The sequence below is a fragment of the Crocodylus siamensis genome, chromosome 6 (assembly GCF_052110815.1).
Source record: "Crocodylus siamensis isolate JL-2025a chromosome 6, ASM5211081v1, whole genome shotgun sequence".
Classification (NCBI taxonomy): Eukaryota; Metazoa; Chordata; order Crocodylia; family Crocodylidae; genus Crocodylus; species Crocodylus siamensis.
This window is the reverse complement of record NC_143400.1, coordinates 13,640,701-13,657,231: the sequence shown is the minus strand read 5'-3', so window position 1 is coordinate 13,657,231 and position 16,531 is coordinate 13,640,701. Positions and strand designations below refer to the sequence as shown.

The window sequence follows — 16,531 nt, the reverse complement described above, 5'->3', positions numbered from 1 at the left end:
AGCGCTGGCCCCCTCCCATCTCCTCCTCCCAGCTGCAACTAGGTGAAAGGGCTTGGAAGTGCCTCTCTTACTCAAGCTGTCTCTGCTGCCAGGTTTCCTGGCTTGCAGAGGAGGGAAGGGAACCAGGGAGACCTGGCTGAGGCCCAAGAACAGAGCACAAGAGGCCTCGTGCCCACGATTGCGGCCAGAGGGAGAAAAGATGGGCCCTGGGCCCTGGCAGGGGGTCTGGGAAGGGTCCCTGGGGGCTCAACACAGGCTCTGAGCATGTGACCTGGCATTGCACCAGTGCAAGGGACGGTGCCACGGGCAAGGACGCCTACGGGTTCCTAAGGAGAATCAGGGGCGCATAAAGCCTGGTACCAGGGTGCTCCCAGCCGGCAGTGGCTGGGATGATGGGCATTGCCCTGCCTGAAACGTCCCCCAACTCCACAGCTCATCCTCAGTGCCAGGGCCCATAGCCTCAGCGGCTGTTGGCATGAGAGTGTCAGCAGCAAATGCACAGTGACCCTGAGGGCTAAGCTCCTTATGTAAATGCACAGGAACGTATGCAACGGGTGTATGCATGTGAAAGAGTGCATGATCATGTGTGGGTGCACCCAGGAGTGTGATTGCATGAATGCCTGGGTGTGATGTGACAGTGCACAAGTGTGACAAAGTGCATGTGTGTAAGGCTGAGAGTGCACAAGTCCCAGGCCCTTTGGCAGTAGCAGGTGGAGGCTGCTCAGAGCTCAGTGGAGCCCGTGTCTCCCCACTTCTGGGCCCTGGCACCCCTGCCCACGAGTCCCTGCCCCTTCCCCTTCTGGTTCCCGGCTGTAGTGGCCACAGCCATCTCTGGCCAGCTGGATGGCCACCACCCCAGGGCGTTATCACCATAACACCCAGTGGACAGTGGGTTAAGCTGCCACGGCTGAGGGCACCTGAGAGACAGTGGGCATGAAGGCAGGTATTTCCTTGGAAAATGGGATGCCTTGTTTCTGTGTGGAGACGAGGGGAATGGAGCGCCAGCTCCACGCTGTGCCCAGAGTCCAGCCCTGTGCCCATCTCCCTGCCATACCCAGTGCCCAGCCCCTGTGCTCAGCTCTCCACTGTGCCCAGTGCCCACCACCTACATCTCTGATGGCAACAACAGGCCTTGTCAAGGCAGAAAACCCATGCCCCATGCCCCTGCCTGGAGCCAGGCACTCTGTGGCCCTCTGCCCCTCCTGCCTTAACCAGGGAGAGCCGTGCCTGGATGCCCCTGAGACAGCCCATCTCCCCTCCCCGTGCCTCGGTTTCCCCATCACGGCCCTGAGCCCTGGAGCCAGGAGCTGGTGGGTGGATCAGCAGCAGAGAACCCAGGTGTCCTGTCCCCTGTCACCCTGTCCTGACCTGCGCAGCACACAGAAAGCCCCAGCTCCCACTGGCTTCCCGGTCACTCAGCTGCATAGCTCCAGGAAAGCAAGGTCCCCGAGCACCCCCACGCCCCCACATACCTGCAGTGGGCAGGAGCCAGGCACTCACCTGCCACGGCTGCAGGCTCTGCCAGCATCTGCCATCCTCCTGGGTGTCTTCTGGAGCTGCCTCCTAGCTCCCAGGCTGCTTTCCTTCTCCCCTCCCTCCCGGCCAGCCTCAGCGCTGGAGCATTAGTGCCGCCTCGTGAGCAGCACCGCCTGGCACTCCCGGCCTTGCCTCTTGCAGCTTCCCAGAGCCATAAACCCTGGAGCTGGCAGGAGGCAGACAGGGGCTGGCAGCTCCAGCTCGGGCCGGGCTGTGGGGACCCAGGGCTTGTCCACGGGCCTGGTGGACAGACTGCCTCTAGGCCTCTGGGACGTGCATCACTCCCGGGCTCAGCAAAGCCTCCCCCAGGCTGGGCAGGGATGTGGTGTCTCCCTGCAAATAAGCCTCAGCCTCCCAGCCTCAAGCCCCAGGGGGTGCCCAGAGAAGGGACAGCCCCTTACACACCTGCAACAACCTTCATGCTGGGCTGTGCACGGCAATAACCCCAACCCAGGCCGCCCAGGAGGTCGGATCCCCCCAGCAGCACCTCTCACTGCAGCTGGGGGTTTGGGGGGATGTCCTCACAAGCCTTTAGGAGACTTGGGGAACCTGTGTGAAGTTGCAGTTCAAATCATGGCAGTTACTGCCCAGGCAGGCAGCAGCCCAGACTGCCACCGCTTTGCTGTACAGTCCTGGCCAAGTCACTTAGCTCCACAGGGCATGCATAGGTGGCGAAGCGGAGGACAAGAGCTGCAGCCTGCGGGCACGTGGGCAGTGCCATTCACCCCTGGGGAGCAGCCTGGCTGGCTGGTGGCTTTGCCATGGTCAAGGCGATGTCCCGGTGCTGCCATCAGCAGTGAGCTGGTGACACCTAGCGCCTGCAGCAGGGACGTGCATGGGGGGGCACAGACTGGGGTGTGAAGTAATAGGGAGTGACACTATGAACCAAAGGGGTTTGATGTTCCTCCCCCGACCCTTCACTTCCAGTCCTGGGGGGTTTCTTCTTCGCCCAAATCCGGGTGCTCCAGGCCCCAAGCAGCTCCCAAGGGAGCCTCCTGGCTCCGTAGAGACCTGGCAGCCTCCAGACATGGCCCAGAGGAGGGGGAGAGCATGTCAGAGGTCACTACACGGGGGGGGGAGGGGGGAAGGGGAGGAGAGTGCCCAGCTCCCCCATTGGACCCAGTCCCAGTCCTCCTGAGGCTGTGGGAGGTTTTTTTTTTTTGTGGGGGGGGAGTCACACCCAGGGCAGCCCCAGGTCCCTCTGCAGGAAGGCCTCCTCTGCACCCAGGCACCTTGCCCCTTGCCCCTGCTCCTCTCTGGGTCAGCCTCTTCCCCTGGCTCTAACTACGAGCTGCCCCGGGGGGCTCCGGTGCCCCTAATTCCCCAGTCCAGTCCTGGGCCCCCCTCCCCAGAGCTCTGCCAATGCCCCTTGCACCCACCCACTGCTACCCCAAGCCCGAGGCTCCCTCCGTGCTGATCAGCAGCCTCCCATTCAGGGCCCGAGAGCATCACCTGCCCCTTTCCCTAACCCCAGCCCCCTACGAAATCACGACAGGACACAGGCTGGCAGGATTCCTCGTGTATTGATTTGGGGAAGAAGAACAGGAACATCGCTAACATTTCCACTGAGCGAGATGTGGCAAAGCGGGACTACAGCCAGGGTGGCAGCAGGTTATCAGCAAACGGCGCCTTCTCTGGGGGGCAAAGAAGGGCCCCACTAGGCTGACCTTAGTGTTGATTGTGGGGGCGGGCAGGGACAAGGCAACAGAGTAGGCGGCTGGCCCCAGTGCTGGGCAGGGAGTGGTGCATGGCGAGCTTCTTCGAACAGTGCCGCACATGCAAAGCGTGTGCCGCTGAAGGCAGCGGGGCGCTAGAGACTGGCTGGGCGCTGTTGGAGTATATGGACCCATCTTAAAATAGTGATATCAAGAAAAAATCAGAGGGGGGAAACTGTCTTGTGCAGTCCTTATGAGCCCCCAGGTCCAGAATGGGCTCGGACTCCAGCTCCTGCTCCCCTAGGCAGACCCCCAACCTCCTATGAAGGCAGGAGACAGGTGTGGGGGGGGGAGAGGGGCAGGACTGGATCCACAGTGAAGCAGAAGCAGCAAAAAGGCTTCAGCTCGTGGGGCCACATCACGGCTGGCATCAAGCTGCTCCACAGAGCCGGATTTCCCCCCAGGCAAAGCCCTGGCCCCACCACGCCTTAGCACAATCCCTAAACCTACAGACCTTGAAGATCTGCCTCGGGCGGCCCCTCGTCCCCGGACTAGCAACAAGCACGATTGAAAACTTTGCATCCCTTTTAACGTCGTGTTGCCCTTGTCTGGTCTCGACCGCAGACCCTAAGCTACAACCCAGCTCTGTCTCTCTCTGGACAAGCTCTCTCCTTCCTCTTGCACTCGACACCGCCCCTTTTAAGGCACATTGTGGCTGCTTATTCATGTGTGTATATATATATATATAAAAACAACTCTCTCTCTCTATATATATATATACACACACACATATATAAAAACAATTAATGCCTCAGATGAGTAATACAGTATGAAAAAAATGGGCCTTTCCCATGGCAAGAGCAGGCAGCAATAGGAGTAAGCGCTGTGGGCAGGACAAGTGGGGTCGGGAGGTAATGCCCCGGGTATGAGGCCAATGGGAAATCAATGAGAACAACGCTCAGGCCTCTTGTATGCACCCCTCGGTGCAGAAAGTGATGGGAAAATAGGGGGACCTGTGTCCCCCAGAACCCTCACAGATAATTCTCGTGAGACTGGGGGGCACAGGAGAATCAAGCCTCAGGGACTGGATTTCTCTTTTCAAAGCAATTTACGGACGCTAAAGCTCATTTGAAATAAGTTTTGCTTTCGGGTCTAGCACATGGCTTTGTAAAGCAACACAGCCCCCATCCCCCAAGATACTAACAGGCACAGGGGGGCCCATCTCAAATGGCTTTACATCAAACGCCTATATAAAAACCTTTGGCAAAAAAATACATCGAAGCAGCTATTAAACTACCAATTTTTTTTCTCTCTTTTTGACAACCACCATTCATTGACTTCTTTGGCTTCGGTATTTAAAAAGATGCAGGAGCTGAAAAAGCTCTGGTTGTGGTGAGTTTTTTCCCTATAAAAATAGATTTCTGTTCTTTAAAAAAAATGAAAGCGTCATTTTGCATTATATTTCTCTGGTAGAGAACAAAACAAAAAATCCCAACCTTTCTTGGTTTGTTTTAAAAAGAGGGGAAGGGACAGGTGGGGAAAGGTACTTTTGCTTTAGGGGGAGAATAGCTTGTTATGGAAAGTTTTTTTGGCAAGGATGGATGCTGTTGCAGCTTTGAAGAGCCTGGAAAATCAAAGAGGAAAAAAAATAATAATGATATATATAAATGATGAAGGCTGCAGATAGCAAATACCAGCCGGAGAAGTAGTTGATTATTCCAACACATTAAAAACACAAAGTAGAAATACTCAGATCCGCTAATAAGAGATCTTTGCTTTCATCACAGAAATCAGCCTAATACTCTCCACTTTACAAATGACATGCAGCATTGATAACCCTGGCGAGCTGGCGGATTCGTGGTACGATATAGGGGTATTAATATTAATTAAATATTATTAATTGAATATTCAGCTAGTAACATTAATCTAGCTGTCTATGAATTAGGAACAAAGAAAGGGGCTGGAAAGGACCTCATGAAGTTGCATCTAGTCCAGGCAGGATAAGTCAACCCTCCCAGCCCGGTGTCTGTCCAACCTGCTCCTGGCCATTTCCAGGTGGAGGGAAACTTGACATGTTCCACAGCTCGACCACCCCAGAGCTAGCAACATCCTCCTCATCTCCAACTTCAGGTCCCCCTGCTCCAGCTTGAGGCTATTGCTCTTAGTCTCAGCCCTGCGCCACAGGGAAAAGCCCATCTCCACCTTCGCTGCCATTGCCCTTCAGCTATTTCATAGAATCACAGACAATGGGGGTGGGAAGGGACCTCGGGAGGTCACATCTAGTCCAAGCCCCTGCTCGAAGCAGGACCAGCCCGAACTGCATCATCGCAGCCAGGGCTTTGTCTACCCCATGTTTAAAAAAGATGGAGACTCCACCACCTCTCTGGGGAACCTGTTCCAGTGCGTCACCACCCTCCTGCTGAGAAAGTTTTTCCTAATATCCAGCCTACACCTCCCCTGCTGCAAGTGGAGCCCATTGCGCCTTGTCCTGTCATCTGCCCCCACTGAGAACAGTCCAGCTCCTTCCCCTTTGCGACCCCCTGCAGAGAATTGAAGCCAGCTATTCAACCCCGCTCAGTTATCTCTTCTCCAGGCTAAATCAGCCCAGTTCCCTCAGCCTCTCCTCACCAGTCCTGTCCCCCAGCTCCTAAACCAGTTTCACTGCCCTCCACTGGACTCTCTCCAACATGTCCACCTCCTTTCTGTAGTTAGCCTTCTTGTCAACAAAGGCACTGTTGATTATTTGAGGACTATTATCAAATCCCACCTCAGTTTTCTCCTCTCCGGACCTGCTGCACTCAAAAGAGGGCTGGTTTCTACTCACTGTAGCCCACAGAGGCATGATACCCATCGGTCCAGTGCTCCGGACACCCGGGTTCCTCAAGCCCCCTGCTGCTCCCTGCCACACCGACCTGCCTGCATGGGATGGCGTCCTCCAGGATTTAGGACCTGGTCATCGGGTTTTCACGCAGTCCACTGGAGCTGGTGCTGGGACCTGCAACACTGCGGCAGCGGCGGGTGAATATGACACGGCGGGTGCATGAGCCTGAGGATGGGCCGGCGTCCTGGGCACCACTGCTGTGGGCCTGGATGGAGGCGAAAGAGAGATACGGCCACCCTGAGCACCTCCCAGAGAGGAGCAGAGGACCTCAGCTTTAGGAAACACCACCTTCTCACAGGGTTATTCTTACAGCCAGCAACACCCACCCTGTCCCACCCACCCCAACAAAGCTGCTGAGGGGTCTCCATGAGCAGGAATTAGCCTTCCCTGGTGCTGGAGGAGATCCCTTCTTGCTTCCTGGTTTGATGGAAGAGTCTTGGTTTAGGGGATTATTTTTACCGCAGTAATATGATGCTGTGGAGGCATTTCTACACATAACCCCAACTGGATGCGAATGGGCGGGTAGCTTCAGTTCCCCTCTATAAGCATGCCTGGGAGACAGCTTTGCCTCCTGGCTTTATGGGGAGCATGGATTCAGGCCTGTTCTGTAGCAAAACAGCCACCTTGCTTCTGCAGTCAGGGCTGCGATTCATTCGAAGGCTGCCTGGTGCACCGAGGACTTCAAGGGCTTCTGGGTGGTCACTTCCAGCCCCACGGAGCCTGGCCGCAAAGCATCTTCCCATTGCGAGCTGCTCCAAACCTTCCCCATCCCAGCATGTGGCCCTGGCATGGTCCATCCATCATCTGGGAGCCCTAAGCCAAGTCTCCCCATCCCACTGTGCCCTGTCCCCTCTCCTGGGGCCTGGCACTCACATGATGGTGGTGGATGCCCTCCTCATCATCCTTGTCATCCTCCTCATTCACGATCACGGTGAACACCAGCTTCCTCATGGCCACCTCCTGCAGCAGAAGGGGGCAGGAGTTGAGGTCAGGAGGCAGCCACAGCCTCAGAGACCCCACAAGTGTCACTCGTCCCCTCCACTCATCCCTGCTTGTGCCTGGTGCACAGAGAACTGATACCCCCTGGGCTCCCCCGCCATCTCACCTGTCCGTTGGAGTTGATCAAGGCAGTCCGCAGGCCGTCTCCGGTGCCCCACGAGCTCTGGGCCTTCCACACCAAGTCCGTGGGAGGGCTGTGGGTTGCACCGGCCCCCGAGCCCCAGATCTACAGGGAACATGGGCAGACAACGGTCACACCTTGTGCCAGTGGTGCTAATGGGACCATAACCGCCCTCCCTACCTCCTTCCTAGAGGGCAGGTGGGACTTCCCCAGGAGCCCGCTGAGGAGGCTAAGAGTCTGGCACCTAAAAGGAAAGGGATTTCCCACACACCAGACCTGGACTTTTTGTTTAGTGGGTTCTGGGTTCGAATCCCAGTGTTGGATAAACTAGGCTCTCCTGTTCTGAGCAGTGGCAGATGACAGAACAAGGAGCAACGAGCTCCAGTTCAAGCAAGGGAGGCTCAGTCTGGATATTAGGAAAAACTCTCACTAGGAGAGGGATGAAGCACTGGAACAGGTTGCGTGGAGAGCTGGGGGAGTCTCCATCCTTGGAGGTTTTTAAAGACCTGGCTGCACAAAGCCCTGCCTGGGATGATGTAGTTGGGGCTGGTCCTGCTTTGAGCAGGGGTTGGATTAGATGCAACTTCCTGACGTCCCTCCCAACACTCACTGTCTATTATGGGCTGAGCACCACACCTCATCCGGGTTAGCTTTGCTCAGCACGGGCCACCTGAGAACCGGGCACTAGTGCTTCTGGGCATGAGCCCTTTAACTGAGAACAGCATTCGCAACTCACCGTCACCACCTGGCCAGCCTTCAGGGTAAACCTGGGAGGGAAGCGGTAGGAGATGACGGGATCTTCTCCGTTCTGGCGCTTGATCTGCCAGTTCCCCAGGGCCTGATCCTGTGAGGCAGAAGGGCCGGGGGTGGGTTATGGGGGGAGTCTCCCATCCAGCCTCAGGCCCAGCCTGGGTCCGTTTGGCAGGGGGGCGCGGCGGGCATCACTCAGCGCCCGGCCCTACCTCGCTGGACTTGTTCCTGAGCCGCACGAACTTGCCGGCCAGGTCGACCTCCTCGACGGCCACACGCCCGCTGGTGCGCACGTGGTGCGTGAAGTTGTTGGGTGACTTGTCATACTCCAGCTTGCGCTCCTTGCCTGCGGGGCTGGGGGACAAATGCAGCCTGCAGGGTGGAGGGCGGGTGGTGAGGGCAAGGGCAGGGCCAGGAGGGGTGGGGCCAGCCACGCCCCCTCTGCATTGACCACACCCTCAACTAGGTTCCTTCCAATCCTCAACAGCCTCCTTGGCCACCCCCAAAGACACGCCCCCCTCTCCCATGCTCTCAGGCCACGCCCCCATCCAGGTTGGCACTGGCATTGGCCTTGCCCCCAACTAGACTCCCTCCAATCCTCAACCAGGCCCCTCCTCACTCTCTTTGGCCACACCCCCATCAGAGTCTTCTTAACCAAGCCCTTCCCCCACTCTTTGGCCACACCCCAACCAGACTCCTCCCCCACAATCATTGGCCACACCCCTAGCATGGCTTCTTTCCCATGATCCTTGGCCACACCCCCAGATAGACCCCACCCCCTTTGGCCACATCTCCACCCTCCTTGGTCATACCCTCCCGTACTTTGTCCGTGCTCCCACCCCAGCGCCAGGTGCCCCCACCTCTCCTCCTCGCCCTCCAGCAGCTTGCGGTAGGCGTGGATCTCCATGTCCAGGGCCAGTTTGATGCCCAGCAGCTCCTGGTACTCGTCCAGCTGCTGCTGCATGCGTGCCCGCATTCCAGCCATCTCCCGCTCCTTGTCGGCCAGGATGCGGCGGCTGGTATCCCGCTCCCGCGTCAGCGCGTCCTCCAGGTCGTGGAGCTTGGCCTCCTTGGCTGCCAGCTGGGGACAGAGGGCACGGGGTTGAGGGCAGCACGAGGCACGCCGGGGGCTCGGTCCATGGGGCAAACTCCCCCTGAGCTCATGGGGGGACACAGCTGCACTTGGGGTGCCCAGATCCTGGGCCAGGCTATAAACGAAGCCAAGACAGCGGGAAAGAGGGGCAAGTGGATGTGGCCACGGTGGGGAGCTGGTGGCACATGGGATAGGATGGATGGACAGACAGATGCAGTGGGGGGGACAGGTCTCACCTGCTTCTGGAGCTGGCTGAGCTGAGCCGAGAGGCTGTCGATGCAGCTGCGGCATTGCTGCAGCTCCTCATAGGCGGCGCCCAGCATGTTGCTGTTCCTCTCTGCCGACTGCTTGGCGTTCTCCAGCTGGAAGCCAAGGAGTTAATTGCCACTGGTTGTGGGGTGGTGGTGGAAGGGGACATGGGGTGCAGGGGGCGGTGGGAGTGGGGAACAGCCCAGAAGCCTCTGACTTTTGAGATGGGGAAACTGAGTCACAGCAGGCACCCGTGGCAGTGCCAGTGGCTCTGGGGCAGCCGGGGCACTCAGAGCAGGGAGCAACATCCTGGCACTCCTGGATCCCAGACCCACCTAGAGGTAGCGGCAGGGGTGGGTACAGAACCCAGGTGTCCTGGACCCCTCCTCCCCCGGTACCTTGGCGCTGTAGGTCTTCTCCAGCTCCTCCTTGTAGAGGTTGATTTGGGCCTCGTGCTGGGCCCGCAGGTCATGCAGCGCCTCGGACAGCTTGCTCTCAAACTCCCGCTGCCGCCCGTTGTCGATCTCCACCAGTCGTGTCTCATGACGCCGCTTGGTCTCCCGCAGCTCCTGGGGGTGGAGAAGCGGGCACGTGAGCCCCGGGATCCCCTGGTGCAGCCCCTGGGGTCCCTCCTTGGCCCGGCCCAGCCCGGCCCACCTTGCTGTAGATGTTCTTCTGGAACTCCAGCTCCTCCTTGAGTGTCTGCAGCTGGTTCTCGGCGTCCACACGCCGGAGGATCTCATCCTGTAGATGCTTCTTGGCCTCATTCAGGGCAGCTTCCAGCTGGGGAGGGAAGCAGGGAGTGAGTGTGGATGGGGGGAGGTACTGGGGTCTCCGACACAGCAGGGCTGGGCATGCTTTTGGGTTGGAAATCTCCACCCTGGCATTGCTTCATTTTTGTGCTATGCATATGCATGCCCTTGCTTTACATAACCTGTCCACATTCAAGTGCAGAGATCAGCCTTGGGGCTGGCGGACTTCCCCACCCCAGGGCAATGGCGTCCCAGCAGCCCTGACCCCTAGGGCTGGCATCGCTCACGTTGGTTACTTGTGCCCTCAGCTCCCAGACTTCTTTCTCCAGGTTCCTCTTCTCACCCAGGGCGGTGGTGAGTGTGGCCTCCTTGGAGTTGAGCAGGGCCTCCAGGTCCTTGAGGCGGGACCGGGCGGACAGCAAGTCCGATTCTTTCTTGGCATTTCTGGAAGAGAGCGACCGAGGCCGTCGGGGAGGAAGCGCTACCAGCTACGTGCAAGCAGAGCATCCTCCAGGTCTCACATGCACCCAGAGCACCTCCCAGCCCAGAACCGCAACCCAGGGGATTGGGGATTTCATGTGCGTGGAGAAACGGCCCCTGTAGCGACAGCATTAGCTGTAGGAGGACCCACAGCATTTCACTTGTGCACATCCAGCTAGGCCCATGGCACTGGTGTTTCACACTCATGAGTGCCGTATTCCCCAACACAGCTGGCTTAGTGCAACAGACCCCAGCACTGACATGGCCTCAGAGCCTCTGCTCTCCCTCCACTGGCTCCTTGGATGCTAGATCAATGTCCCATAGAAATGCATTGAGTTGGAGGCTGCCGGCAGCTCCGTGGACTCCAGGTCAACCTGACATAGGAATGTACCGTCTTGACCTGGAACTCCACATTTTACCTGGCTTTTCCCCACTGATTTTGGACCTTAGCACTTTTTTTGTTTTTGTTCTTAAAGGAAAATTTTTCGTGTCCCAAGTCAAATCAGCAAAATCAAATCCAAATCCGTGTGAATCATTCCAGAACCATATGTGGCCCTGCTGCCAACAAACATCCTCCACCCTGTCTGGGGCTTCAGATACTTCCAAATCCCTTGGTGAGCATCCTGTGTGCAGGCCCAAGCCCCAATACCTCACCTTGACCCTATATCCTGCCACCCCTCCTGTGTTGGCATCAGCCCAAGGGCTTAGGGGACCCAACTGGATCACAGAGGCCATGCAAACGTCAGCCTTTTGGAGGTTTCAAACCAAGGCCTGAGGCTGAGTTGCAAAATACTGCAAGAGGAATGACAGCCCCTGTGGATGGGAGGTGGGACTGGTCTGATGGCAATGTGTGCACATGGCCACTAGCACATCTGGACTGCAGGATCTTGGGAGGTAGAAGGAGCCACCGTGATGGCAAGGCCAGGCCCCCTCAGGCACTTGTATCCCAAGTGCTACGTAAAAGGCGCTTCAGCTCTCAAAAACGCTCCCCTATAGCACAGCCATGTGTCCGGCCCCACGCCAGATGGTCACGGTGCCACTGCCCCCGCACTAACGCTCCAGTATAGTAATGCAGGATCTCGGGGTAGTGAGGGGGGCAAAGTCCACACTCTCCGCACCTGCTTTGCAGCTCAACCCTGTTCAGAGCCACTGCCAAGGGGGACTTTGCCCTCAGCCCTACCCTTGCACCGGCTTTTCCACCAGAAGCCAAATGCTCTCTCCGCCAGACATCCGGGTGCCTGAACGCTGCTCCCAGCTCCTGCCTCGGTCCAACTCTTTGAATTGCAACAGCTGAAGCCCAGCCAGGCTTTGGGCCGTATGGGTGACGTGGCAAGTCTCTGCCCCACTGCGCCGGCAATACAAAGATGGCCCCACAAGACAGCTTGGGGTTCATGCACCTGGATCTCTGCCATGGGGACTCCCTGCTGCATGACGGGGCGTTCCCCAGTTTAACCCAGGGAGGAGTCCCTACAAACCGGGGGGGGGGGTCATTCAGAGAGGGACCCTCGTCTGCCCACTTTGCATATGTGCAAATGAGCTGTGCAGGTGGCAGAGATGAAAGCTCTGGATCCTCACCCTCACCCCAAGATCGGTGCCCAGGCCAGGGCAGGCAGCTCGGCCCAAGCCCCACCTGCAGCAATTGTCCCAGCTCACACTGAAGCTATTGAGGCCTGTGGGGATGGGGGTGGAGCAGGGAACGGGGATGCTCCAGGTCCTGGGAACCACGAGCTATGTATAGAGCCGGGATAGCAGAGACATGGAGGTCCTGGCTGGGCGGCTCCAGGCAGGAGGGGCCATGTCCAAGCTGTTGCAGAAGCCCCCTGACCTTGACCCTGGCACAGGCACGTAAGCTGAAGGGGCTGCTGCCAAGCAGTTCCCACAACCAGCCTCCCTCCCCTGCTTCCCAGAGCCAGAAGAGGTACTGGGAGTGGAGAAGCATGTGCATGTGCCCAAAGCATTTAGGCACCCACCATATTCCCATGCAGGCGCTGATGCCACACTACATTTCTGGGAGCAGAGAAGGCAGCCACGAAACGGGGAAGCACAGCTCCCTCATAGGGACCCACACGGGCTTGGGGCATGTTATCACAGTAGGCTCACAAGTGCCCCCACCCTTGTGCAAGATCCTCAGATTTACAAATCTCACATTCCTTGTGAGAAACCGTGTGGACGGGGCCCTGAGTGTTCACTAGTGTCATGCGAGATGGGGCAGCAGAGTTCACAAGCACCTTGTTTTTCAGTGCAAGGGACCCTAAGATTCACAATCATCCTGTGAGATGGGGAGGAAGTCACAAGCGTCTCTTTGTCGTGCACCAACCGGACAGGCAGGGAGCCTGGCGGTCACAAGCCTCGTGTAATCAATGCAAAGGGGGCAGCAAGGGCACGCCTGGCACCCCTTCTCCCAGCCTGGCACTGGCCCCCCACAAATCTGCATGGAGCCCCACTGTGGGCTGCGGCCCCTCGCTGGGGCTCTGGCACTGGGGTGCGGGAGGCAGGGTGGAGGCCGCCCTTCCCCAGGCTCCAGCTCCCTTCGTCTTCGTGAACAAGAGCCCGGCTGGGGCTCGGGGATGGGAAAGGAGATGAGTTGCTGCCGGCGTAATTGGGTTAGGGCTGGCAATTCAGGAAGCCACAGCTCGTCGGAGGAGCAGCTAACGAGCAGGGGCTGGTTCCTGTTTGGGAGAAGGAGGGAGGGAAAGAAAACTCCCACACTGCAGAGTCTGGTCACGTTGAGGTCCCCCCCGAGACGCCCAGGGCACTGGGTGGTCTTTAGAGGGGCAACGTGGCCCAGTGGTGAGAGCTGCAAGGCTCGAAGGATGCCTGGATCCCTTCCTAGTTCTGTATGTCCTGACAACCCGCTCCCACCAACGTCATGTGTGGCACCCCGTGAGCTCCCAAGGGACCCACATGGATTTTCCTCAGGGTGCTCCAATGCGTGGTAGACATCCCAGTGCTGGGGGGGAATGGCGCCAAGAAGGGTATCAAAGTTGGCTGGACCCCCACTCCCAGGTATGTGGGAGCAGGTGCCGAGCCAGGCGTCCTCCACCGATCAATAGGGACACCCAAGTTCCTGGCCCTTAGCCCGGGCCGGGGGGTAAGATGCCAGAGACCCAGGGTGGGATGGGGAGAGGGGCCTCGCCAGGTGCTGGGTAAGGCCCTGATCTTACCCTTGGGAGGAGCGGGGTGCCAAGGACACGGCAGGCTCTGCCCTAAGGGTTAAGCCTGTCCAGATCCAAATGGCGCTGATGTCAATGGGAGACGGCAGCTTTGGGATCGGGGCCAGGGACAGCCAGAAGCGCTGAAGCTTTCCAGGTGCACGAGCCACTCCCTACCCGCAGCCACGGGGCCTTGCCCCCGCCTGGGAGGGCAGATCCCCCATGGCGCACCGCTCGGGCATGATGCCAGGACCTGAACCCGGGCGACAGGGCCAAATTGGCTGTGGGACCCCCTTGCACTTCTGTGATCACCAGCACCCACTGCACACACAGCCACTGCTTGCAGGGGAGGGCATTTCGAAGCCAGCCGTTGGCCTCCAGAGCCTCTCGGCTGGACCTGGAGCCGGGCTGCACCCGCCCCGATCCTCCCCGCTTGCCAAGCCCGTGATGCCACAAACCTGCCAGGCCTCACGGGAGGCAGCTCCCGGCTGGGGTGACGCCGGGACTCCCACGGCTGGTCGGACTCCGGCTCTGTGCCGTCCCCATGCCCCAGCCCCGGGGTAGGGGGTGGGGGGACACACGTGCTGCCCCCTGCCCCTGCCCCAGGGCAACACTCCCTGCCCCATGCCCCCACCCAGGGGAGTTGGGCACACACTCACCGCGCCTTAAGCTCCTTGTGCTCCTCCTGCACCTTGCTCAGCTCCAGCTGCAGCTGCGCCCGCTCCTTGGCCACCGAGTCCCGGGCCTCGCGGGCCTCAGCCAGCTCGGACTCGTAGGCCGCCTTGGTGCCCGAGGCTTTGCGGCTCACCACTTCCTCCGTCTCGGTGACGCGGAGCCGCAGCCCCGCGTTCTCCGACTCCAGGGACCGCACGCGGTCGATGTACACGGCCAAGCGGTCGTTCAGCTCCTGCAGGTCTTTTTTCTCCTGCAGCCGTATGGCGTGGTCGGGTGATACCGCCCGGGTGCCCACCTTGCTGCAGGGGGTCCGGCGTTGCCCGGGGGTCTCCATGCTGGGCGCAGGGTGCAGGTCAAGTCTCAGCGTCCTCCGGCTCCCGCTGACAGGCGGAGACACCGCCTTGGAGCCGGCTCAGATGCGCCTGGATGAAGGTGTCGCAGGAGGGTGTTGTTAAGCCAAGCAGACTGCACCCAGTTTTGCTCGTTTAAAGAAACTGAAAGAAAAAAAAGGAGTGGGGGAGGCATTTCCAGGAACAAGGCATTATAAATGATCCATAAGGCAAGGGCAATTCAAGGTCGTGGCAGATGTGATATCATTAGACCGACTAGAGTCAGGGGTGGGCAAAATCCGGTCTGTAACTGTGCAAAGGTATGCGTGTGCATGTGTATTTAGTTGTGTGTGTAAGCTTGTGTGTAGGTATATGCATAAGCATGTGTGTGTGTGTATATAACCATGTGAGAAAGTATATGCTTGTGTGTATAGGTGCACAAGTATGCACGTGTATGTGCGTGTGTGTGCATGAACACCAATGCACATGTAAATGCACAAGTGGGTGCGTGCATGTGAGAGAGTGCATGATAGTGTGATTGCATGATAGTTCATGAATGCCTGGGTGTGATGTGCGAGTGCACAAGTGCATGTGCACGTGTGTAAGGGTGTGAGTGCACAAGTCCCAAGCCCTTGGCAGTAGCAGGTGGAGGCTGCCCAGATCTCAGTGTAGTCTGTGTCTCCCCACTTCTGGGCCCTGGCACCCATGCCCACGAGTCCCTGCCCCTTCCCCTTCTGGTGCCTGGCTGTAGCGGCCACAGCACTCCCTGGCCAGCTGGACAGATGGATGGCCACCGCCCCAGGGTGTTATTACCGTAACGCCCAGTGGACAGTAGGTCAAGCTGCCATGGCTGTGGGCACTTGAGAGACAGTGGGCATGAAGACAGGTATTGCCTTTGAAACTGGGATGCCTTGTTTCTGTGTGGAGACAAGGGAAATGGAGCGCCAGCTCCCTGCTGTGCCTAGAGTCCAGCCCTGTGCCCATCTCCCCACCATACCCAGTGATCAGCCCTTGTGCTCAGCTCTCTACTGTGCCCAGCGCCCACCACCTACATCCCTGATGGCAACAACAGGCTTTGTCAAGGCAGAAACCCTGGGCCCCATGCCCCTGTCTGGAGCCAGGCACTCTGTGGCCCTCTGCCCCTCCTGCCTTAACCAGGGAGAGCCGTGCCTGGATGCCCCTGAGACAGCCCATCTCCCCTCCCCGTGCCTCGGTTTCCCCATCACGGCCCTGAGCCCTGGAGCCAGGAGCTGGTGGGTGGATCAGCAGCAGAGAACCCAGGTGTCCTGTCCCCTGTCACCCTGTCCTGACCTGCGCAGCACACAGAAAGCCCCAGCTCCCACTGGCTTCCCGGTCACTCAGCTGCATAGCTGCAGGAGAGCGAGGTCCCCGAGCACCCTCATGCACCCATGTATCTGCAGTGGGCAGGGGCCGGGCACTCCCCTGCCACGGCTGCAGGCTCTGCCGGCATCTGCCATCCTCCTGGCTGTGGCTTCTGGAGCTGCCTCCTAGCTCCAAGGCTGCTTTCCTTCTTCCCTCCAACATGCAGTTTAAATCACGGCTGTTAATGCCCAGGCAGGCAGGAGCCCAGACTGCCACCGCTTTGCTGTAGGGTGCTGGCCAAGTCACTTAGCCCCACAGGTACGCATAGCTGGGGAAGTGGAGGACAGGAGCTGCAGCCTGCAGGCACCTGGCCAGTGCCATTCATCCCTGAGCAGCAGCCTGCCTGGCAGGGCACTCACTGGTTTTGCCATGGTCAAGGCCACTTCCCAGTGCTGCCATCAGAAGTGTGGCAGCCTCCAGACACCTGGGGGGAGGTGTTGGGGGGGGGGGTCACACCTAGGGCAGCCCCAGGTCTC

The 16,531-nt window shown here is 58.7% G+C and overlaps 1 protein-coding gene across 1 annotated transcript; it reads right to left on the bottom strand.

Annotated features, from left to right (window-relative positions):
* Positions 1-3,040: 3,040 nt before the first annotated feature.
* LOC149861155 (prelamin-A/C-like) lies at positions 3,041-16,387 on the bottom strand. The gene is made up of 12 exons (XM_090053344.1): positions 14,328-16,387; positions 10,324-10,480; positions 9,942-10,067; positions 9,683-9,853; positions 9,272-9,397; positions 8,803-9,023; positions 8,155-8,314; positions 7,929-8,036; positions 7,178-7,297; positions 6,946-7,032; positions 6,104-6,277; positions 3,041-4,815 (listed from the first exon to the last, which is right to left on the bottom strand). Exons 1-11 carry the CDS (start codon positions 14,675-14,677, stop codon positions 6,134-6,136), a joined length of 1,770 nt encoding a protein of 589 aa, XP_089909470.1. The 5' UTR covers positions 14,678-16,387; the 3' UTR covers positions 3,041-4,815; positions 6,104-6,133.
* Positions 16,388-16,531: the final 144 nt, after the last annotated feature.